Genomic DNA, 24,710 nt, shown 5'->3' on the forward strand with positions numbered 1-24,710 from the left:
TGGACAAAGCTGTTTCCTTCTGACAGCCGGTCCTGTGGGTTTGTACTAAGTAACAGAGCCACTGTTTTTGGCTAACACCATTACCTGTCTCTAGTTGTCACAGGTGAGGTTCCAGAAGGTTATTGAGGTTATGTACACACCACCACATGCTAAAACAGGCCACACTGCAACGACCTTGGCCTAACTCACCCACCTCCTCGTTCCCAACTTCACAGTATTTATTTCAACTGGGGGTTCTGCGAAAGAGGGGCTGTCGTCGTATGTTTAAAGTTTAGGTCGGTGTTCGGCGCTGGCATTGTCTTCAAAAACAACATTTACCCCCCGAAACTAAAGTGTGAAAAAAGAAGTAACGTATTTTGCTTGGTTAAAGGCAGGAAGTCTGCTACATTAGTGTAGTTGAAGGTAGGATTCTGATGGAGCACATTCAACATGACATTTTCTAACTCTACATGACTGGTTGTTTTAATTAATTACGTGCACTGGGGGGGGGGGGGGGGGGGGGGGATATTCAGGTACATCAAACAAGCAGTGCTTTCAACCAGAAAAAAAACACTTGGCTGTACCTGAAAATTGAGATTAATGAGTCTCCTAAGGTAAACTTATATTGACTGTGGCACCCCAGTAACATCTTAAGTGAAATGCGTTCCCAATTTCGGCCTATGGGCAATTCCATCTGAAAGGACCCATGAGCACCAACACGAGAAGTTCATAGGAGCATGTCGAATTGGGTGTCAAATGAAAGCTAAGTCTATATTTTGGGGAAATTAAGGCATGGAAAATGCATTTATCTTTAAAAAATGTGGCATTGGTTAGGGCTTTGATTTCTGGATAAGATGCATAAGGGCTCTTAGAAAACATCTACAAGAAAAAAAAAGTATTCAAAAGGGTATGGGTAATTCCACGGTTACGGAATTGCGCTGAGACTCATATTTTTCCCTTAAAATGTGCCAAATTTTGCCAAACAAAAACCTGAGGGAGATTTTACCATAATTCTGTGACCAAAGTTTTCATCTGCACAGTTCTTCTTTTAAATTAGTTTTTATAAAAGTTTGTGGAAATTGTTACAAGTAGTCCTTGTGCATAGAGTTGTATGGTTTGTTTAACTTTGAAATCAATGGTTTTTGTTTGGCATACATTTAAGTGAAAGAACTGAGTCAATGCATAATTCCGTTACCGTGGAATTGTCCCAACACAAAACAATAAAAACCCATCTATGCTTTGCTTGTATACCAGTGGTTGGAAACCGGTGGCCCATGTGCCAAAAACGGCCCACGAGGGATTTTTATCTTGTTCCCCAAAAAATATCAACAGTTTAAATTCAGGAAATCTGTTCAAGTATTCACACAAAGAAAAAAAACTAGACGTGATCGTGTCTATATGTAATCAAGGTAAAGTGCCTTCAGAAAGTATTCATAACCCTTGTCTTTCCACATTTTGTTTGAATATAAAAATGTATTGAGATTTTGTCACTGGCCCACACACACACACAATACCCCATAATGTCAAAGAGGAATTATGTTTTTCCAAAATGTTACAAATTAATAGAAAATGAAAATCTGAAATGTCTTGAATAAAACAGTACTAAACCCTTTGTTATGGCAAGCTGAAATAAGTTAAACATTTCCATAACAAGCCACATAAGTTGCATGGACAGTGTGCGCAACAATAGTGTTTAACATGAATTTTGAATGACTATCTCATCTCTGTACTCCACAGATAATTGTAAGGTCCCTCAGTTGAGTGGTGAATTTCAAACAGATTCAACCACAAATACTAGGGAGCTTTTCCAATGGCTCGCAAAGAAAGAAGGGCATCTATTGGTAGATGGGTAAAAATGTCAAAACAGACATTGAATATCCCTTTGAGCATGGTGAAGTTATTAATGACACTTTGGATGGTGTATCAATACACCCAGTCACTACAAAAATACAGGAGTCCTTCGTAACTCATGAGGCCAATGGTGACTTTAAAACAGCTACATAGTTTAATGGCTGTGATAGGAGGATGGATCAACAACATTGTAGTTATTTCACAATACTAACCTAAATGACATTGAAAAGGAAGCCTGTACTGAATAAAAATACTACAAAACATACATTCTGTTTGCAACAAGGCACTAAAGTAATACTGCAAAAAGTATGGCAAAGCAATTAAGATTTTGTCCTGCATAGAACATGTTATGTTTGGGTCAAATTCAATACAAATTCAGTACCACTCTCCATATTTTCATCAACTGTGGTGACTTCATCATGTTATGGGTATGCTTGTAATCGTTAAGGACTGGGGAGTTTTTCAGGATTAAACAGAATGGAGCTAAACACAGGCGAAAACCTAGTTCAGTCTGCTCTCCACCAGACACTGGGAGATTAATTGAATTTTCAGCAGGACAATAACCTAAAACACAAGGCTAAATCTACACTGGAGCTTACCAAGAAGACAGTGAATGTTCCTGAGTGGCCGAGTTAGTTTGGACTTAAATCCGGTTGAAAATCTGCTTGAAAATCTATGGCAAACCTGAAAATGGTTGTCTAGCAATGATCAACCAATTTGACAACACTTGACGAATTTTGAAAATAATAAATGGGCAAATGTTGCACAATGCAGGTGTGAAAACCTTAGACTTACCCAGAAAGACACACATCTGTAATCACCGTCAAAAATGATTCTAACATGTATTGACTGAGGAGGTTGAAGACTTATCTAATGAAGATAGTGTTTTATTTTAATGTTATAATTTCTCTTCCACTTGGACATTAAGAGTATTTTGTGTAGATCATTGATAAAGTGACAATTAAATCCATTTTAATCCCACTTTCCAACACAACAACATGTGGAAAAGGTCAAGGGCTGTGAATATTTTCTGAAGGAACTGTATGAAATTGTTATTTTCAAATAACATTTGATTTTGGCCTTAGTTCTGGTCAATTCACAGTGTACAAATTATTCTAATTATGTTCCGGCCCCCAGACAATTCCCTCTGAAAAAGAAATAATACTTTTTTTTTTAAATTCAAAATTGCAGCTGAATCTATTGCTACAATAGATTCAGTTACAATTCACAAGTTGAACCTTAACCCTATGCAGCCATTATCATCAGCTTGGGCTGCATTAGAAGTTGTCAGGCCAGAGCTGGTCGAAAGACTAAAGCCTGTGACCCTATATGACCCTCTTCAAAAGCAGTGCACTATATAGTGAATAGGGTGACATTTCAGACCCAACCTAAAGCTCCACCACTGCAGTGCCATGGAGGCCACACAAAGCTCGCCCACTACAACTCTCTGACCCAGAGCTAATGTGAGTGACCAGCAGGGCCCCATGACTGGACAGCTACAATCACACCCACACATGGTCTCAGGCAGGGAGCCTGAATACAGGCCTGCTTTCCACTACTCCTTTGCACAAACTATTTTTCCTCTGTCCTTATACTCCTGTTGCATCTTCCCCAGCTCCCAAACTGTAACAGTCATACACTAGAATAGACTGTTCCAGAGTTCCCCACTGTCTCTGCTCGATACGTCTACAGGACCATGCTAATACTGTTCTTCCACCGTGACCAGCTTACTAGTCGAGGCCACAGCTTCAGCATCTCGGCAGTTTATTGATCATTAGTTTGCAAAACAGACGTGGTTCCAGTAACAGGATGAGCTAGGAAATGACATCAGGGAATTATTCCAACTTACTGGATCTCCCTGTTTTCCAGGAAAATGTTGTATTATAGCAGGTGGAGAAAGATCCTTAAGCCTCTCCCCCTCAGTCTGAGTTGATCATCCTACAACCTCATAACTCACTGAACAAATGGACAGCACAGGCAGGACGGGTGAAAGCCAGCTGCACCGATGCATGTGGCTACTGACTGATCCCTTTACACTAACGACAGGCCTTGTTACCGGTCAGAGAGACAACCTTGTAAAAGCAGCAGCAAGGTCCCCACACTCATACGGGGAGGGGGGTTGGGAAAGGTAGTTGGGGGGAGAATTCAAATTAAACCAAGAGGGGCCTCCCGAGTGGTGCAGCGGTTTAAGGCACTGCATCGCAGTGCTGGAGGCGTCACTACAGACCCGGGTTTGATCCCAGGCTGTGTCACAGCCGGCTGTGACTGGAAAACCCCATGAGGCGGCGCACAATTGGTCCAGCGTCATCCGGGTAAGGGTTTTGCCCGACCGGGATGTCCTTGTCCCATCCCCCTCTAGCAGCTCCTTGTGGCGGGCCGGTCACAAGTTGTACTGTGTTTCCTCCGACACATTGGTGGGCCTGGCTTCCGGGTTAAGCGAGCAGTGTGTCAAAGAAGCAGTGCGACTTGGGAGTGTTGTGTTTCGAAGTATGCATGTCTCTCGACCTTCGCCTCTTCCAAGTCCGCACGGGAGTTTCAGTGATGGGACAAGACTAACTACCAATTAAATACCACGAAATTGGGGAGAAAAAGGGGTAAAAATACAAAAAAAATGTTGTATCATTACCCAGAGATCTGAGGGTCTTCGTAGATCCCAGGAGGAGGGGTGATGGGCACCTGTGCAGCAGCACATCAATGGGTCCTTCTCATGGCAGTGGACCATGGAGGCGATGTAGTTATCCCCCCTAACCTGGCCCTTGGGGCCTTGTCTGACTATGTCTACTCTGGTTGGCTGGGTCAGATTTCATGTGGTGAGAGAGAAGTCTCTATAAAACTGACAGGCAGTGAAGGGTTCTGGGCTGTGGAACTCCATTGTCAGGGAAATTAACCTGCTCTGTTCAGTCTTATAAACCGATTCCAGAGTTTCACTCAGTTGTTTTGCACAAATCATTTCCTTTCCAGGTTTCTCCAAGTGAGGTCACACAAAACAGAGTGAAGAACGTTTAAGACTGTTGTGAGCAGTATTGTTGTCTCTGAGGTTAAGGTCTAGTTAAGTGTTTGTTCAGTCAATCTGCGGGTCCAGATGACCCATACTGCATTAGAATAGGACAAGAGTGACAGAGTTGTGACTGAGTCAAACTAATGTCTCTGTGAGAGGCCCTGAGAGAGGCCTGTTCTAGCTACTGACCGTCTCTGACAGAGGCCTGTTCTAGCTACTGACCGTCTCTGACAGAGGCCTGTTCTAGCTACTGACCGTCTCTGACAGAGGCCTGTTCTAACTACTGACCGTCTCTGACAGAGGCCTGTTCTAGCTACTGACCGTCTCTGACAGAGGCCTGTTCTAGCTACTGACCGTCTCTGACAGAGGCCTGTTCTAGCTACTGACCGTCTCTGACAGAGGCCTGTTCTAACTACTGACCGTCTCTGACAGAGGCCTGTTCTAGCTACTGACCGTCTCTGACAGAGGCCTGTTCTAGCTACTGACCGTCTCTGACAGAGGCCTGTTCTAACTACTGACCGTCTCTGACAGAGGCCTGTTCTAACTACTGACCGTCTCTGACAGAGGCCTGTTCTAACTACTGACCGTCTCTGACAGAGGCCTGTTCTAACTACTGACCGTCTCTGACAGAGGCCTGTTCTAACTACTGACCGTCTCTGACAGAGGCCTGTTCTAACTACTGACCGTCTCTGACAGAGGCCTGTTCTAACTACTGACCGTCTCTGACAGAGGCCTGTTCTAACTACTGACCGTCTCTGACAGAGGCCTGGATTGTTCTCCAGGTGGTCCAGAGACGCTTGGACAGCGTGACTGACGGGAAACCTGTGGTGCTTGTTAACAGGGTGCTCCTGGTGCACTGCTGGTAGGCTGGTACGACCCAGCGCTAGCCACCACAGGGACCATTTACTCACAGATACACAGGCAGGAATACACCTCAGTACGACTAGAAGTTAGTAGAACAATGGCCTCAATACACAGCTCCTGAATGTTAACTCATCCCCAAAGAAACTACAGAGCAAAATCCCATAAATACTACTCATGCTTACACCATGAGTTATAATGCAATAAGTTCACCTTACCCTGCCATCTTTACTTAACTCTTCAAAACACCCAATAAAACCTTCATTCTTTATTAGGAGAGGCTGTGTATAATCTTCCTGTGGCTTCTTCATTCTGTATAAAATTATAGACTACTGGAGAGGCATCATTTCAACAGACAAATCCTTTGTCAGCAATGTGCTATGATAACACCCCGCTTTGCTCAGCCTCTTGTATTACAATCAGTGGGAGTATTGTCATAACATGGACTGTAGCAGTATGTCGTGAGACAGCACACCAGGAAACACAACACAGCCAATGACGTGAACATTCCACTGAGGATTTCACATGAAACATGAATGATGGAGTCACTTGTATGCTGGGGCCCGCTGCAGTGGGCTCCCCATGCCTGGTATACGGGGGGAAGCGGCCTCCCCATGCCTTGCGTATACGGGGGGAAGCGGCCTCCCCATGCCTTGCGTATACGGGGGGAAGCGGCCTCCCCATGCCTTGCGTATACGGGGGGAAGCGGCCTCCCCATGCCTTGCGTATACGGGGGGAAGCGGCCTCCCCATGCCTTGCGTATACGGGGGGAAGCGGCCTCCCCATGCCTTGCGTATACGGGGGGAAGCGGCCTCCCCATGCCTTGCGTATACGGGGGGAAGCGGCCTCCCCATGCCTTGCGTATACGGGGGGAAGCGGCCTCCCCATGCCTTGCGTATACGGGGGGAAGCGGCCTCCCCATGCCTTGCGTATACGGGGGGAAGCGGCCTCCCCATGCCTTGCGTATACGGGGGGAAGCGGCCTCCCCATGCCTTGCGTATACGGGGGGAAGCGGCCTCCCCATGCCTTGCGTATACGGGGGGAAGCGGCCTCCCCATGCCTTGCGTATACGGGGGGAAGCGGCCTCCCCATGCCTTGCGTATACGGGGGGAAGCGGCCTCCCCATGCCTTGCGTATACGGGGGGAAGCGGCCTCCCCATGCCTTGCGTATACGGGGGGAAGCGGCCTCCCCATGCCTTGCGTATACGGGGGGAAGCGGCCTCCCCATGCCTTGCGTATACGGGGGGAAGCGGCCTCCCCATGCCTTGCGTATACGGGGGGAAGCGGCCTCCCCATGCCTTGCGTATACGGGGGGAAGCGGCCTCCCCATGCCTTGCGTATACGGGGGGAAGCGGCCTCCCCATGCCTTGCGTATACGGGGGGAAGCGGCCTCCCCATGCCTTGCGTATACGGGGGGAAGCGGCCTCCCCATGCCTTGCGTATACGGGGGGAAGCGGCCTCCCCATGCCTTGCGTATACGGGGGGAAGCGGCCTCCCCATGCCTTGCGTATACGGGGGGAAGCGGCCTCCACATGCCTTGCGTATACGGGGGGAAGCGGCCTCCACATGCCTTGCGTATACGGGGGGAAGCGGCCTCCACATGCCTTGCGTATACGGGGGGAAGCGGCCTCCACATGCCTTGCGTATACGGGGGGAAGCGGCCTCCACATGCCTTGCGTATACGGGGGGAAGCGGCCTCCACATGCCTTGCGTATACGGGGGGAAGCGGCCTCCACATGCCTTGCGTATACGGGGGGAAGCGGCCTCCACATGCCTTGCGTATACGGGGGGAAGCGGCCTCCACATGCCTTGCGTATACGGGGGGAAGCGGCCTCCACATGCCTTGCGTATACGGGGGGAAGCGGCCTCCACATGCCTTGCGTATACGGGGGGAAGCGGCCTCCACATGCCTTGCGTATACGGGGGGAAGCGGCCTCCACATGCCTTGCGTATACGGGGGGAAGCGGCCTCCACATGCCTTGCGTATACGGGGGGAAGCAGCCTCCACATGCCTTGCGTATACGGGGGGAAGCGGCCTCCACATGCCTTGCGTATACGGGGGGAAGCAGCCTCCACATGCCTTGCGTATACGGGGGGAATCAGCCTCCACATGCCTTGCGTATACGGGGGGAAGCAGCCTCCACATGCCTTGCGTATACGGGGGGAAGCAGCCTCCACATGCCTTGCGTATACGGGGGGAAACAGCCTCCACATGCCTTGCGTATACGGGGGGAAGCAGCCTCCACATGCCTTGCGTATACGGGGGGAAGCAGCCTCCACATGCCTTGCGTATACGGGGGGAAGCAGCCTCCACATGCCTTGCGTATACGGGGGGAAGCAGCCTCCACATGCCTTGCGTATACGGGGGGAAGCAGCCTCCACATGCCTTGTGTATACGGGGGGAAGCAGCCTCCACATGCCTTGTGTATACGGGGGGAAGCAGCCTCCACATGCCTTGTGTATACGGGGGGAAGCAGCCTCCACATGCCTTGTGTATACGGGGGGAAGCAGCCTCCACACGCCTTGTGTATACGGGGGGAAGCAGCCTCCACATGCCTTGTGTATACGGGGGGTGGGGGTCCCATTCAGTGTTTAGGAGTGTTGCATTTGGATGAGCAGCGCTCAGCCCTACACAGTGAGGAACCTCTCATTCAAGCGGGGCTTTTGTTCTCAGTAATGTCTGGTATGTCAGCACACTGGCTCCCATCAACTTCTTTCTATTGGCTGCATTTTCCTGCAAGCATTTCCTTTTAAGATCGCACACAGGACTAAACCATCACCCCCCCCCCCCCCCCCCCCCCCCCCACACACACACAAACACACAGAGGGCCAGCAGTACAGGACAGCCACCCCTCCAGTTTGAGGCAAACAAAAGGATCCCGACAGCTAGTGGTGAGAAAACAGAGCCTATTCATTACACAACCACTGACGACGTAAACGAAAACGATTGTTGCGGATAGAGAAAGGTGCAACACCATACAGGTCTAGTCTAGCTCCTCCTCACCTTGTCTCTGTATGAAGACCCGGAGCAGTGGGTGGGCCGTAGACACCGCCTTACAGAAGTTGTCGTCGTTGTTGATTGGCAGCAGGTCTCCGTGGATGTCAGCGTAGCCAATCATGACCTCCATGTTGGAGATGCGGTGAACGTGCATGATGAGCTTATAGAAGTCCTCGAACTTCCCCGGTTTGAAACGGTCCACGGAGAACCTCCGGAACTCTGCGCCGTACTGCAGGGACAACACATAGGGATGACTTAGCAAGAGTTGCTATGGGTGACAGAGCACAGCACTGAGCCCCGTTTGAGACTCAGGTAGAAGGTCGGCTCAATCTAATCGATCTGGCCTATAAACCTATAGTAAGACATAAATTAACCTCGATGGAAGAGAGTCCTAAAAAGCTAAGCAATCACAGTCACAGGATTGAGGGATGTAACATGTAAGGGTGACATTTTTGGCACACTTAACATACTGCAAGTATGAAGAGAAGTGATTTACAACGGATTCACATTGGAGAACAATCTACCACCACCAAGGTTATATGACGTTCAGAATTGAATTGGCAGACAGACACAATATTCATTCAGGACGTCTAAACAACATGATGATTCTGACCTTCACAGACAGTCTAACCAATATTAAACTGTCTACACAATGTAACACACGTGATGACCCGGGTAAGAACATAGCCAGATTGTTACAATGTGACTGCTACGCCCAGGTCTTTGATTTGTCCCACTGAAGCAGAGGGAAGTGGATGTTTAGGCTTGTCCCAAATGCACCCTTTCCCCTATATAGTCCACTACTGTTGACCAAGGTCCCAGGTCAAATGTAGTGCACTTGCACTATATAGACAGTAGGGAACAGACTTTGACAAAAGAACAATGTAGGTGAATGAGTCAGCAGTAAACCGGCCTATCTGGATGAGATGACGCGAACACAGTTACATTTTGTTCTGACGTTTACACGGTCTTCTGTCTGAGCAATATTATATGGACAAACTGACTACGTGCACACACACACACACATTTGCTCAGACAGGATGCCTAGAGGCGTGATTGTCTGTACTGGCCTGTCATTGTGTGTGTATGTGTGACTGGACCACCACGGAGAGCAGCTGGGTTGACCTAGGGGTCACAGCTGTGGTCATGTGACTGACACGGCCAGTAGAAACTCTAGCACTGTATGCGTGGGCACAGGGCCTGCATAACACAAGCCAGGCTTTGTCTCTGACAATAGCACTGTCACATTACAACCTCAGTCATTTGTGAATGGTGGCGCGATGTGCTTCACTCTGCGATGGTCCGGTAATTATTTGCTCAGAGACGAAGGTCTGAATGGCAGTTTGTCCTAGAGGGAGGCCTGGGTTAGACTGCTGGGAGACCTTTGTTAGACTGGGCCTGTCATGAAGGCTGCCATTACAATGTGAAATATCATCGGAGCATGTTGGTGAGGCAGTGCAATGCCAGGTGTGCCATCCAACTCCTACTGATGCCAAACACAAATAAACATACACACAGGCAAAGTCGCATATGAGCACACACTAAAATAAATCAGCAATTGATCCTTCCATTAAGCAATAAGTGATGAGATTGTGACAGACTGTTCTCTCTCAGCTTCTGGGCTAATGAGGTCTTGCGAGAAAAAAACCCTAATGACTCAACGGTTATGAAAAATGTCAACCAGAAATCTAGAAGTGCTAGATATGTTAGTCGTTGAACAGTAGGTTGTCACTGTATCCCCCCCCCATTTATGTAGGTTACTGTGTCATCCATGTGACTGAGCTGTTAGAACAGCCTGTGTATTAAACCTGAACAGGCCCTAAAGGATATCAGCCAGCTACAAGTCTAGACAAGGCCATGAGCTAAATTTGAATCAAAACCTGAAAGTAATACATCACACTAACAAAGAACCCCCCCCACAGGAGAATGTCAACAGGTCCAGGCAGGTACAGACTGCACTGCTCAACCATTAGGCCAACACACTGACTGACATGGAGGCTAGACTAAGCGCGCCAACGTTTTCAGTCTTATCACATTTCTCCCATGTGACAGTCTAAACTGCTCGGCTGACCTATGGGCAGTTTTGCATGGAGATGAAAATGCCAGTGGTTGAGAGATGAACCATGATGGGTGAGGGAGGGAGGGAAGAGGGTGAGGTAGATACTGCCGGGTGAGATAAGACATGCTAACAGTATCATCTTACACCTCTGCAGATAACACCTGCTGCAGAGACAAACCAGCCCGCTGCAACACAGCTCGCCTTTGAGAAGCCCTGTTGTTCTAGTCTGGGGTTATCAGAAACAGAACAATTCCCCTGAGAACAGGTTCTCATCCTGGGTCAGTGAGAAGCAGGAACTAAAACCCTTTATGACATCGCCAGGAGACTGATAGCGACTCACTCCATCAGATAGTGGTGAGAGACGGTACCTGGCTGATGTAACACTCCAACAGGCCTGAATAGAGTGGTGACGGTGAGTATGTATGTTGTGTCACTAGAGGACACTGGTTGACTCACTACCACTACTACAGACAGTTCTGTGATGACACGTTTAGTCCTGCCCAACCTAGCCCATCCCACTATGGCTCTCGATGACACATTTCTCCTAAAGTTTCCCCCTCAACCTGTCCGAGGTTGTGTTTTAAAACACACAACACCCAAAAACAAAACTTTAAACTGCTTGATCCTTAAGGGGTTCCCAGGCAGGAGAGAGAGCCCAGAAAGGGGGGACTAACTCTCTCCTAGGGCTCCTGAAACAGATCCTCCTTTCACCACAGACAGAGAGACAGCAGGTCATCAGCATTCCAGCCCTGGTATGAATTAGAGTGAGGCTGAATACTCACACAGCCCTCTGAGACAATGGAGGGGCTCTGCAGTGGGCATGGTGCCATGATGCACTTCACCAACGAGAGCCTTGAGCCTTCATCAAAACACAGCCAGCCACAAATTCCAATAATGCACAACAAAAATTATACAACCTGCCTAAGTGGACAGGCTGTGAAAGACAGCTGCAAATGCACTAGACTCCAGTTCCATCTTAAACCTTGCTTATACGAGAGGAGGATAGAGAGGAATGACGGAGGAACCTGAGCAACATATCATAGTAGTAGTAAAAGAACACACTATCAGTACAATATCTTGACATGTCAGGATGGAGGAAAGGCAAGACATGGGCCAGTAGTTTAGAGATCAGGTATCTGAACTTATCTATTCCACTCAAACCGTTTCAACAGCACCTTTTCATCTTATCACCAGTCTGTCTGTTGGTTGGTAGGTAGGTAGGCAGGCAGCTGGCACATACTCTAGACTTAGAGTGATGTTTACAGTGTGAAAGGAAGAGGTAGCTTCACAGAGTCAGACCCCAGCAGGTCAAGAGATGCTTGTCCTAATAACTAAAACACTAAATGTCTCGGGTTTCTGGCATTGTTGCGGGAAGTAGTTTGGGGCTGGAGCTGCAGATGGCTATATCGGTCCACTAATACAAGACTATTAAAGCCCAGTACACTATCTTTGTGAATACTTCACACACACACACACACACACACACACACACACACACACACACACACACACACACACACACAGTTTCTGGCCGAAATCAATTGATGACTAGATTGTTGTTTTGCAACAATGAGAACAGATTTATTAAAATAACTGAATTAATTGATATTAGGACTTGTATTGGAATGTTATTTGTTTGAGAAAGCACAGCTATGATGAATATTGTAAAGTCGGTCGGTGTATTGCCGTGTTGCTATTGAAATCCACACGCTGTCAGTGTCAACTAGGTTACTTAGTAGCAACAACAACAAAAAAAGTGTCGTTTCAGAAAGTATCCATGTCTTGACTCTACTTACTCTCTTGCAAATTAACATGAGTCTTTCGTTCTAATAATTAACGTTTAAAAAGGACTTTCCTCATTGCAAAACCAGTTTTTCGAGAAAATCGTGACAGTAGTGAAAAATCCTGCTGCCATGGCATAAGGATTTACATGATTAGTCTTCAGCAGGTTTTTCGCCAGAAGTTGCCTTGTGAAAACCACAGTTTACAACCAATTCTTCATTTAGACAACTGGCTTAATTGTTGAGAGTGCAAGTTTTCCCATTGCATGTGCCAGGTCAAATCTAGACAAGTAGTTGTATGGTCTGCAGTCTCCACCACCGAGTCCCTTTTGCCACAAACCCCATTCCAGAGTATGTGAAGTAGTTTAGGCTGATTTAGCCCAAAAAAATTTTTTAAATGCCACGATGGTGTCTAAATGGGTGCCATCGATAGGGTAGTCTGCTTACCTTGCTTTTCACTTCAACCGCGATGCAGTCCAAGTATTGCAGGGAAGACTGGGATTTATTAAAACTCCGATTCATTTTTGGGGTTCGAATAATAAAAGTTGACGCGCTCGCCCACAGAAAAGGGGCTGTTGGTTCTATGTCCAGTCGCCAAACCCCCTTAGTCCCGCGTCGTTTAGACAGCAAAGCTTATCTACAGTTTAACTTCAGTTATTTGACTACCTCGTTATTTGACTACCTTTTGTGCTGTGGTCCGCGACGCATTGGAGAAACTCTAGGGCGAAAATAAAAAAGAAGAGAACAAATCGGCGCCTTTGACTTGGGGGAGTGAGTTTTCAGATGACATCATCGAGCTCCTCCATGAATGTTTTCAGCGTTCAACCCTCCCAAACACCAGTCCTCCGAGACGCCAGGGACGCGAGGCCATCACAGTGTATAGATATCCATAAAAATACTGTCAATGAGAAAAAAACATCTCATTATTATTATGCAATAATGCCCGAGGAGGTGTGGCAAACGTTGGAAACCACTTTATAATAGCAATAAGGCACCTCAGGTGTTTGTGGTATATGGCCAATATATCATGGCTAAGGGCTGTTCTTAGCAGGATGAAATGTGGAGTGCACGGATACAGCCATTAGCAGTGGAATATTGGACATATACCGCAAAACCTTGAGGTGCCATATTGCTAATATAAACTGGTTACCAACGTAATTAGAACAGTAAGAACATTAAAAAGTAATGGTTTGTCATACCCATGGTATATGGTCTGATATTCCATGGCTTTCAGCCAATCAGCATTCAGGGACGAGTTGCATCATCCCCAAGAACAGCTCTTAGCCTTCGTACAATGGCCATATACTCCCCGGGCCTTATTGCTTAAATATACCAGGGCTATGATGTAAAAATACTAGTTTACTGTTCTATTTATGTTGGTAATCAGTTTATAATAGCAATAAGGTGCATTGTGGGTTTGTGGTATATGGACAATATACCATGACTAAGGGCTGTGTACAGGCACTTTCGCGTTGGGCCTAATATTTTGAAACTATTCAATCTGACTGAGAGCAATCTCTGACAATAACCTAGTTTATAAATCATGCAGCATTCACTCACTGAATAATACAAACTGGTTTACATCCCTTTGTCCTGTTTCCTCACTAGAAATAATTTATAGATGTGAACTTAGTAGAGATCCAGACAATAAACCAAGAAAGACACCAAGTTATTCAGGGCCAGCCATGAGGATTGAGAAGCAATATGGTCATGGTGTTTGTGTGTTCATTTTATTTTATTTATTTAACTAGGCAAGTCCGTTAAAAACAAATTCTTATTTAAAATGATGGCCTACCCCGGCCAAACCCTAACGACACTGGGACAATTGTGCGCCACCCTATGGGACTCCCAAACACAAGCGGTTGTGATACAGCCTGGAATCAAATCAGGGTCTGTAGTGACATCTCTAGCACTGAGATGCTGTGCCTTAGACCACTGCGCCACACGGGAGAGAGAGAGAGTGTGTGTGTGTGTGTGTGGGTGAGGGTGTGTGTGTGTGTGTGTAGCTGTGTCTGCAGGTTTACTGTCTGCATTCTGGCGGCATGGAGACGCCTGCAGAACAGAACAGCTGCAGCCCAGCCCTCTGGTCAAAGCTGCGAGGCAACGGGAGCATCTCTTGACCTGCTGGGTGTCTGTTGACTCTCTGTGTATGACACTACCTCCTCCCCTCACACTGTAAACATTACTCTAAACACAATATTTGTCTACTCTTGGCCTACTCTAGGCCTACTCTAGACCAAAAGGGAATATCAGTTCACTTTGATAAAGGCCTCAACAGAATGTGGAAATTAGGCCTGAAGTTACATCTGAAAAATATCCATAACTTTTATATTGCTATGTTATGTAGGATCTATACTATTTTATTATTTGAGATCATAACAGTTTTTTATAAATGCAGTATTATGGACTGATCAGAAATAAATAAATCAGATATTATGTAATGTAGTTCATATTTGTTTCGTATTGAACCAATGTACATACTACTCGACGATGTATCAAGAAATACGTGTACCCAGCTGAGACTGCCCTCCAGTGGCCTCTGGATGTCATTGCACATGTGCCCATAGAGTTTTTTACGTTGGCATGAGGACGCAGACAGACATTGATAAAATAGCCTACACACTACAGACGTTATCAGTATGCTCTCACTGTCAACTGCATTTATTTTCAGCAAACTTAACATGTGTAAATATTTGTATGAACAAAACAAGATTCAACAACTGAGACATAAACTGAACAAGTTCCACAGACATGTGACTAACATAAATTAAATAATGTGTCCCTGAACAAAGGAGGGGTTAAAATCAAAAGTAACATTTAGTATCTGGTGTGGCCACCAGCTGCATTAAGTACTGCAGTGCATCTCCTCCTCATGGACTGCACTGTTCCACCAAGGCACCTGCAAGCTACCGGACACTTCTGGGGGGAATGGCCCTAGCCCTCACCCTCCGATCCAACAGGTCTCAGACGTGCTCAATGGGATTGAGATCCGGGATCTTCGCTGTTCATGGCAGAACACTGACATTCCTGTCTTGCAGGAAATCACGCACAGAACGAGCAGTATGGCTGGTGGCATTGTCATGCTGGAGAGTCATGTCAGGATGAGCCTGCAGGAAGGGTACCACATGAGGGAGGAGGATGTCTTCTCTGTAACGCACAGCGTTGAGAGTGCCTGCAATGACAACAAGCTCAGTCCGATGATGGTGTGACACACCGCCCCAGACCATGACGGACCCTCCACCTCCAAATCGATCCCGCTCCAGAGTACAGGCCTCGGTGTAACGCTCATTCCTTCGATGATAAACACGAATCCGACCATCACCCCTGGTGAGACAAAACCGCGACTCGTTAGTGAAGAGCTCTTTTTGCCAGTCCTGTCTGGTCCAGCGACGGTTGGTTTGTGCCCATTGGTGATGTTGTTGCCGGTGATGTCTGGTGAGGACCTGCCTTACAACAGGCCTACAAGCCCTCAGTCCAGCCTCTCTCAGCCTATTGCGGACAGTCTGAGCACTGATGGAGGGATTGTGTGTTCCTTGTGTAACTCGGGCAGTTGTTCTTGCCATCTTGCACCTGTCCCGCAGGTGTGATGTTCGGATGTACCGATCCTGTACAGGTGTTGTTACACATGGTCTGCCACTGCGAGGACGATCAGCTGTCCGTCCTGTCTCCCTGTAGCACTGTCTTAGGCGTCTCACAGTACGGACATTGTAATTTATTGCCCTGGCCACGTCTGCAGTCCTCATGCCTCCTTGCAGCGTTCCTAAGGCACGTTCACGCAGATGAGCAGGGACCCTGGGCATCTTTCTTTTGGTGTTTTTCAGAGTCAGTAGAAAGGCCTCTTTAGTGTCCTAAGTTTTCATAACTGTGACCTCAAATGCCTGCCGTCTGTAAGCTGTGTCTTAACGACCGTTCCACAGATGCATGTTCATTAATTGTTATTAAGCATGGGAAACAGTGTTTAAACCCTTTACAATGAAGATCTGTGTATTAGGATTTTTACGGATTATCTTTGAAAGACAGTGTCCTGAGAAAGGGACGTTTCTTTTTTTGCTCAGTTTAGTATAAAGATTAATTTGCAGGAATATTTTATGACTTTTCTTGTAAGTGTTTTGTAACAGAGTAGATTCTGTCCGAATCTGACTGGGCTCCAACTAGCAATCTTCTGGTCCCCGCAGCAACCCCATGCAGTCGGTAGAGTCCAATGGTGGGTCCAATGATTATTAATAATTTCTGTTTGTTCAACTACGTGCCACACCTTTATAAATGTATCTAAAGGAAAGTGAAACAGAGGTAGACACTATACTATTAGGAGCAGGTATCTAGATAAGACTTAACTAAACTAATGATGGAAGCTTGAGTATTTTGTTGCATCATTTCTGCTGCATTAGTCTACTTTGTATGTGAACTTATTCTTTTAAAGTGACACTCTTATGGTATAACCTTGTTCGGTCAGGACCAGCACTTTTCTTGTTACTTCTAAAGAAATACTGTCAGGTTTTGGCCAAGACTGTTCGGGTTTTGGTCACTAGATGTCCCCATTGTACCTTTTTTGTACCTTTTGTTTTTCTTGCTCTAATTATTGTTTGCACCTGTAGGTCAATCAATCAATTTTATTTTATATAGCCCTTCGTACATCAGATAATATCTCGAAGTGCTGTACAGAAACCCAGCCTAAAACCCCAAACAGCTAGAATGCAGGTGTAGAAGCACGGTGGCTAGGAAAAACTCCCTAGAAAGGCCAAAACCTAGGAAGAAACCTAGAGAGGAACCAGGCTATGAGGGGTGGCCAGTCCTCTTCTGGCTGTGCCGGGTGGAGATTATAACAGAACTATGCCAAGATGTTCAAAAATGTTCATAAGTGACAAGCATGGTCAAATAATAATCATGAATAATTTTCAGTTGGCTTTTCATAGCTGATCATTAAGAGTTGAAAAACAACAGGTCTGGGACAGGTGGCGTTTCCATAACCGCAGGCAGAACAGCTGAAACTGGAATAGCAGCAAGGCCAGGCGGACTGGGGACAGCAAGGAGTCACCACGGGCGGCAGTCCCGACGCATGGTCCTAGGGCCCAGGTCCTCCGAGAGAAAGAAAGAGAGAAGGAGAAAATTAGAGAGAGCCAAGATTTTCAAAATGTTCATAAATGACAAGCATGGTCAAATAATAATCAGGAATAAATCTCAGTTGGCTTTTCATAGCCGATCATTAAGAGTTGAAAACAGCAGGTCTGGGACAGGTAGTGGTTCCATAACCGCAGGCAGAAGAGTTGAAACTGGAATAGCAGCAAGGCCAGGCGGACTGGGGGCAGCAAGGAGTCACCACGGCCGGTAGTCCCGACGTATGGTCCTAGGGCTCAGGTCCTCCGAGAGAAAGAGAGAAGGAGAAAATTAGAGAGAGCCAAGATTTTCAAAATGTTCATAAATGACAAGCATGGTCAAATAATAATCAGGAATAAATCTCAGTTGGCTTTTCATAGCCGATCATTAAGAGTTGAAAACAGCAGGTCTGGGACAGGTAGTGGTTCCATAACCGCAGGCAGAAGAGTTGAAACTGGAATAGCAGCAAGGCCAGGCGGACTGGGGACAGCAAGGTGTCAGCATGCCCGGTAGTCCTGACGTATGGTCCTAGGGCTCAGGTTCTCAGAGAGAAAGAGAGAACGAGAGAATTAGAGAGAGCATACTTAAATTCACACAGGACACTGGATAAGACAGGAGAAGTACTCCAGGTATAACCAACTGACCCTAGCCCCCCGACACATAAACTACTGCAGCATAAATACTGGAGGCTGAGACAGGAGCGGTCAGGAGACACTGTGGCCCCATCCGAAGAAACCCCCGGACAGGGCCAAACAGGAAGGATATAACCCCACCCACTCTGCCAAAGCACAGCCCCCACACCACTAGAGGGATATCCTCAACCACCAACGTACAATCCTGAGACAAGGCCGAGTATAGCCCACAAAGGTCTCCACCACAGCACAACCAAGGGGGGGGCGCCAACCCAGACAGGAAGTTCACGTCAGTAACTCAACCCACTCAAGTGACGCACCCCTCCTAGGGACGGCATGAAAGAGCACCAGCAAGCCAGTGACTCAGCCCCAGTAACAGGGTTAGAGGCAGAGAATCCCAGTGGAGAGAGGGGAACCGGCCCTGGAGAGACAGCAAGGGCGGTTCGTTGCTCCAGAGCCTTTCCGTTCACCTTCACACTCCTGGGCCAGACTACACTCAATCATATGACCTACTGAAGAGATAAGTCTTCAGTAAAGACTTAAAGGTTGAGACCGAGTCTGCGTCTCTCACATGGGTAGGCAGACTGTTCCATAAAAATGGAGATCTATAGGAGAAAGCCCTGCCTCCAGCTGTTTGCTTAGAAATTTTAGGGACAATTAGGAGGCCTGCGTCTTGTGACCGTAGCGTACGTGTAGGTATGTACGGCAGGACCAACTCGGAAAGATAGGTAGGAGCAAGCCCATGTAACGCTTTATAGGTTAACAGTAAAACCTTGAAATCAGCCCTTGCCTTAACGGGAAGCCAGTGTAGGGAAGCTAGCACTGGAGTAATATGATCAAATTTCTTGGTTCTAGTCAGGATTCTAGCAGCCGTATTTAGCACTAACTGAAGTTTATTTAGTGCTTTATCCGGGTAGCCGGAAAGTAGAGCATTGCAGTAGTCTAACCTAGAAGTAACAAATGCATGGATTAATTTTTCAGCATCATTTTTGGACAGAAAATTTCTGATTTTTGCAATGTTACTTAGATGGAAAAAAGCTGTCCTTGAAACAGTCTTGATATGTTCGTCAAAAGAGAGATCAGGGTCAAGAGTAACGCCGAGGTCCTTCACAGTTTTATTTGAGACGACTTTACAACCATCAAGATGAATTGTCAGATTTAACAGAAGATCTCTTTGTTTCTTGGGACCTAGAACAAGCATCTCTGTTTTGTCCGAGTTTAAAAGTAGAAAGTTTTCTGCCATCCACTTCCTTATGTCTGAAACACAGGCTTCTAGCGAGGGCAATTTTGGGGCTTCACCATGTTTCATTGAAATGTACAGCTGTGTGTCATCCGCATAGCAGTGAAAGTTAACATTATGTTTTCGAATAACATCCCCAAGAGGTAAAATATATAGTGAAAACAATAGTGGTCCTAAAACGGAACCTTGAGGAACACCGAAATGTACAGTTGATTTGTCAGAGGACAGACCATTCACAGAGACAAACTGATATCTTTCCGACAGGTAAGATCTAAACCAGGCCAGAACTTGTCCGTGTAGACCAATTTGGGTTTCCAGTCTCTCCAAAAGAATGTGGTGATCGATGGTGTCAAAGGCAGCACTAAGGTCTAGTAGCACGAGGACAGATGCAGAGCCTCGGTCTGACGCCATTAAAAGGTCATTTACCACCTTCACAAGTGCAGTCTCAGTGCTATGATGGGGTCTAAAACCAGACTGAAGCATTTCGTATACATTGTTTGTCTTCAGAAAGGCAGTGAGTTGCTGCGCAACAGCTTTTTCTAAAATTTTTGAGAGGAATGGAAGATTCGATATAGGCCGATAGTTTTTTATATTTTCCGGGTCAAGGTTTGGCTTTTTCAAGAGAGGCTTTATCACTGCCACTTTTAGTGAGTTTGGTACACATCCGGTGGATAGAGAGCTGTTTATTATGTTCAACATAGGAGGGCCAAGCACAGGAAGCAGCTCCTTCAGCAGTTTAGTAGGAATAGGATCCAGTATGCAGCTTGAAGGTTTAGAGGCCATGATTATTTTCATCATTGTGTCAAGAGATATAGTACTAAAACACTTAAGTGTCTCTCCCGATCCCAGGCCCTCGCAGAGCTGTGCAGATCCAGGACAGCTAAGCCCTGGAGGAATACGCAGATTCAAAGAGGAGTCCGTAATTTGCTTTCTAATGGTCATTATCTTTTCCTCAAAGAAGTTCATGAATTTATTACTGCTGAAGTGAAAGCCATCCTCTCTTGGGGAATGCTGCTTTTTAGTTAGCTTTGCAACAGTATCAAAAAGAAATTTGGGATTGTTCTTATTTTCCTCGATTAAGTTGGAAAAGTAGGATGATCGAGCAGCAGTGAGGGCTCTTCGGTACTGCACGGTACTGTCTTTCCAAGCTAGGTCATTCCCTTGTTAGTATTTAAACCCTGTGTGTTCCTCAGTTCCTTGCTCAGTGTTTGTAAGTTAGCACCCAGCCCAAGCCTTGTTTTATACAGATATTTCTCTTGTTGGATTTTCCAGAGGTTCTCTGGTTTAGTTCTTGTGTATTATTTGAGTAGTCTTTTGAGGTTTGTTTTTCCCTGCTGTTTTTTACCACTTTGTGGAGTTTCTTTTGTATTTTGGAGGTTTTCCATTTTGTGCCTCTTGGCTTTATTTTTGGACATTGTGGATTTAGTTTCTTTGCCTGAAGATTTTGTTCTTTTAATTAAACCACCATCTCTAGTACTGCTGTGTCTGCCTCATCTTCTGGGTTCTGACGATTATTAGTGACTGTTTCTCGCACCGGGTCCTGACAAATACAAAGAAATTCAAAATGGAGGACCATACCTGTAATCTAAACTGAGTGTTTGTCTCTTTATCTCTTGGGCTGTATTCTATTTCCCTTCATTTCTACTTCTGCTTCTACTTTATGTTCTCTTCTTACTGAACTCCTCTCCAGTTTATCTACTTATCAATCAAACAAACAATCTGATTAATTGCTAATTGTCTGTCTGTGTATCTGTTTACCAAGGTAGAGTGCTCAACTAAATCAATGTTGAAAAGTTAAATCAAGTATTCTTTCTCCCCAGAAAAGGCAACAAAGTAGCTCTCACCACTGTACTCTGAAGTATTGTTTTTACGGTAGTATATGTCACCTTTACAACCCCTGCTCTCATGGGACTAGAAACAAAGTCTGCTCTAGGTGAAATTGGACTGGCTGCAACCTAGTCTCAAAGCATTTTGTATTACTATGTATGTAAATCAGATGCGAATTTATTATGATGTGTTACGTTTCGTATGGCACGTATCAATTTGTCAATGTCTTTATTGGGTCTTCAGTGGGTTATACTCTGCCTTGTCTCAGGATGGTAAGTTGGTGGTTGAAGTTATCCCTCTAGTGGTGTGGGGGCTGTGATTTTGCAAAGTGGGTGGGGTTAATCCTGCCTGTTTGGCCCTGTCCGGGGGTATCATCGGATGGGGCCACAGGGTCTCCTGACCCCTCCTGTCTCAGCCTCCAGTATTTATGCTGCAGTAGTTTATGTGTCGGGGGGCTAGGGTCAGTCTGTTATATCTGGAGTATTTCTCATGTCTTATCCGGTGTCCTGTGTGAATTTAAGTATGCTCTCTCTAATTCTCTTCTTTCTTTCTTTCTTTCTCTGTGTTTAAGTAACGTGGCTTAGACCACATCTTGATTTGATTATTTCTGGTTATAGCTCAATCAGATCTGTCAGATCAATTGGACAGGGTGGTGATACTACGTTTATAAGGGAAGATCTGATATATATCGTAAAATACCTGTCCCATCTTAATATGAATGTGTGATGGTGGATATATACAGTGCAGGTAGTAATATTAAGTTACAGCATCTTTACAACCCTTGTCGTCAGCTATCTGTTGCGACGTTTGATGAAATATCAGGAGGATTGGGCTCTAGAGAGATATAGTGAGGTAACTTTAATACACATAACAGTTTATGGGGAAGCACACATACAGATGCTAATGGTACTATTGTGGAAGATATGTTACTATTCCAGATAGGGTATCATTCAGAAGATAGGGCTTTCATAAAGCAGACTGAGAACAGTTTGGTGATCATTGCTTAAAACTTATTTGGGATAGGGGGCAGCATTTTCACTTTTGGATGAATAGCGTGCCCAGAGTAAACTGCCTCCTACTCAGTCCCAGATGCTAATTTATGCATATTATTATTAGTATTGGATAGAAAACACTCTGAAGTTTCTAAAACTGTTTGAATGATGTCTGTGAGTATAACAGAACTCATATGGCAGGCAAAAACCTGAGAAAAAATCAAAACAGGAAGTGGGAAATCTGAGGTTTGTAGTTTTTGAACTCAGCCCCTATCGAATACACTGGGATATGGGTTATTTTGCACTTCCTAAGGCTTCCACTAGATGCCAACCGTCTTTAGAACGTTGTTTCAGGCTTTTACTGTGAAGGGGACCGGATCAGAGCTGTTTGACTAAGGGGTCTGGCAGCAGCCTCGTTCTCAGACATGCGCGTTCACATGAGAGGTAGCTCTCGTTCCATTGCTTTTCTACAGACAATGGAATTCTCCGGTTGGAACATTATTGAACATTTATGATAAAAACATCCTAAAGATTGATTCTATACTTAGTTTGACAAGTTTCTTCGACCTGTAATATAACTTTTTGATATTTTCGTCCGACTGGACCTGAACGGCGTTTGGATTTGTTTACCAAACGCCCTAACAAAAGAAGCTCTTTGGAGATAAATTATGGACATTATCGAACAAAACAAACATTTATTGTGGAACTGCGATTCCTGGGAGTGCATTCTGATGAAGATCATCAAAGGTAAGTGAATATTTATAATGCTATTTTTGACTAATGTTGACTGCACAACATGGCGGATATTTCTTTTGGCTGGTTTGCGCTCTGAGCGCCGTACTCATATTATGCTTTTTCCGTAAAGTATTTTTGAAATCTGACACAGCGGTTACATTAAGGAGAAGTTTATCTATATTTCCATGTATAACACATGTATTTTCAGTATTTTTGTAAATTCATGTGGCTCTCTGCATGTTTCACTGCATGTTTTGGAACTACTGAACGTAACACGCGAATGTTAAATGAGATTTTTGGATATAAATATGAACTTTACCGAACAAAACATAACTATTGTGTAACATGAGGTCCTATGAGTGTCATCTGATGAAGATCAGCAAAGGTTAGTGATTAATTTCATCTCTATTTGTGCTTTTTGGGACTCCTCTCTTTGGCGGGAAAAGTGGCTGGGTTTTTCTGTGGTGACCTAACATAATCGGTTGTGGAGCTTTCGCTGTAAAGCATTTTTGAAATCAGACACTGTGGCTGGATTAACGAGAATTTTATCTTTAAAATGGCGCCTAATACTTGTGTGTTTGAGATTTGATTTATGAGATTTCTGTTGAATTGTATTTGGCGCCCTGTTCTGGGGGTTCCCCAGTCCTAGACATGTTTAAAGTCTATTGGAGAGTTGTCTTTAGAGAGGCCGGTTGATGTACAGTACGTGCTGCCTCTGTGACCGCTCTGATTTTGAGTGCTGTGAATATATATGTACCAGTGAGTGAGAAAAGGAAAGTGGTTCCTTAATGGAATGAAACATGTGCACTGTGGCTATTGGAGAAAGAAATAGGGCTTACAGAGTGTTGCGTAGGAATATGACTCCTGAGGATCTTGTTGATTTCCAATGGAAAAGAGCGTTAGTACGTAGGGTCATTAAGTCTGTCAAGAGAAACGCCTGGAGACCGTTCTGCTCTACATTAGGCAGGTGTACTGAGCTGGGGGGATCTATGGTCTATGTTGAAAAAGTTGATTGGAATAAGCAAGTCAACTCGAATTCAAGTTTTGGTTGTGGATAAAAAAAAATGTCCGTAACTGATCAAGAAAAAGCTGACTTGTTGGGGAAGACATTTGTTTGGGTACATAGTGGTGTTACTTTGGATGAAGTATATAAGCAACGCAGGTTTGAGATTTGAAATGCTCATGTTAATGTGTGTAAGTAACAGGATACTGCTGACTCTTCTTTGGATGCTGTTTTTACCATACATGAGATGTGTTCAGTCTTAATAGGCCCCAGGTCATGATCAGTTGTGCCGTGTGATCAACACCATCATCTCAGAAACCATAGACCCACTCCAATTTGCCTACCGTCCTAACAGATCCACAGATGATGCAATCTCTATTGCACTCCACACTGCCCTTTCCCACCTGGACAAAAGGAACACCTATGTGAGAATGCTATTCATTGACTACAGCTCAGCGTTCAACACCATAGTGCCCTCAAAGCTCATCACTAAGCTAAGGACCCTGGGACTAAACACTTCCCTCTGCAACTGGACTGCCTGACGGACCGCCCCCAGGTGGTAAGGGTAGGTAGCAACACATCTGCCACACTCATCCTCAACACCCTTTGCCTTGATGATAGCTTTGCACACCTTTGTCATTCTCTTAACCAGCTTCATGA

The 24,710-nt window shown here is 45.5% G+C and overlaps 1 protein-coding gene across 1 annotated transcript in view; it reads right to left on the minus strand.

Moving 5' to 3' along the window:
- LOC129831095 (partitioning defective 6 homolog gamma-like) overlaps positions 1-13,367 on the minus strand; it is a 43,269-nt gene extending 29,902 nt beyond the window's left edge. Inside the window, exons 1-2 of the mRNA XM_055894128.1 lie at positions 12,975-13,367; positions 8,694-8,916 (exon numbers count right to left, since the gene is read on the minus strand). Coding sequence (XP_055750103.1) covers positions 8,694-8,916; positions 12,975-13,049 — 298 coding nt within the window. The 5' untranslated portion in view covers positions 13,050-13,367. The remainder of the gene's footprint in view (positions 1-8,693; positions 8,917-12,974) is intronic.
- Between the last annotated feature and the right edge of the window lie 11,343 nt (positions 13,368-24,710).

The sequence above is a fragment of the Salvelinus fontinalis genome, chromosome 32 (assembly GCF_029448725.1).
Source record: "Salvelinus fontinalis isolate EN_2023a chromosome 32, ASM2944872v1, whole genome shotgun sequence".
NCBI classification, from domain to species: Eukaryota; Metazoa; Chordata; class Actinopteri; order Salmoniformes; family Salmonidae; genus Salvelinus; species Salvelinus fontinalis.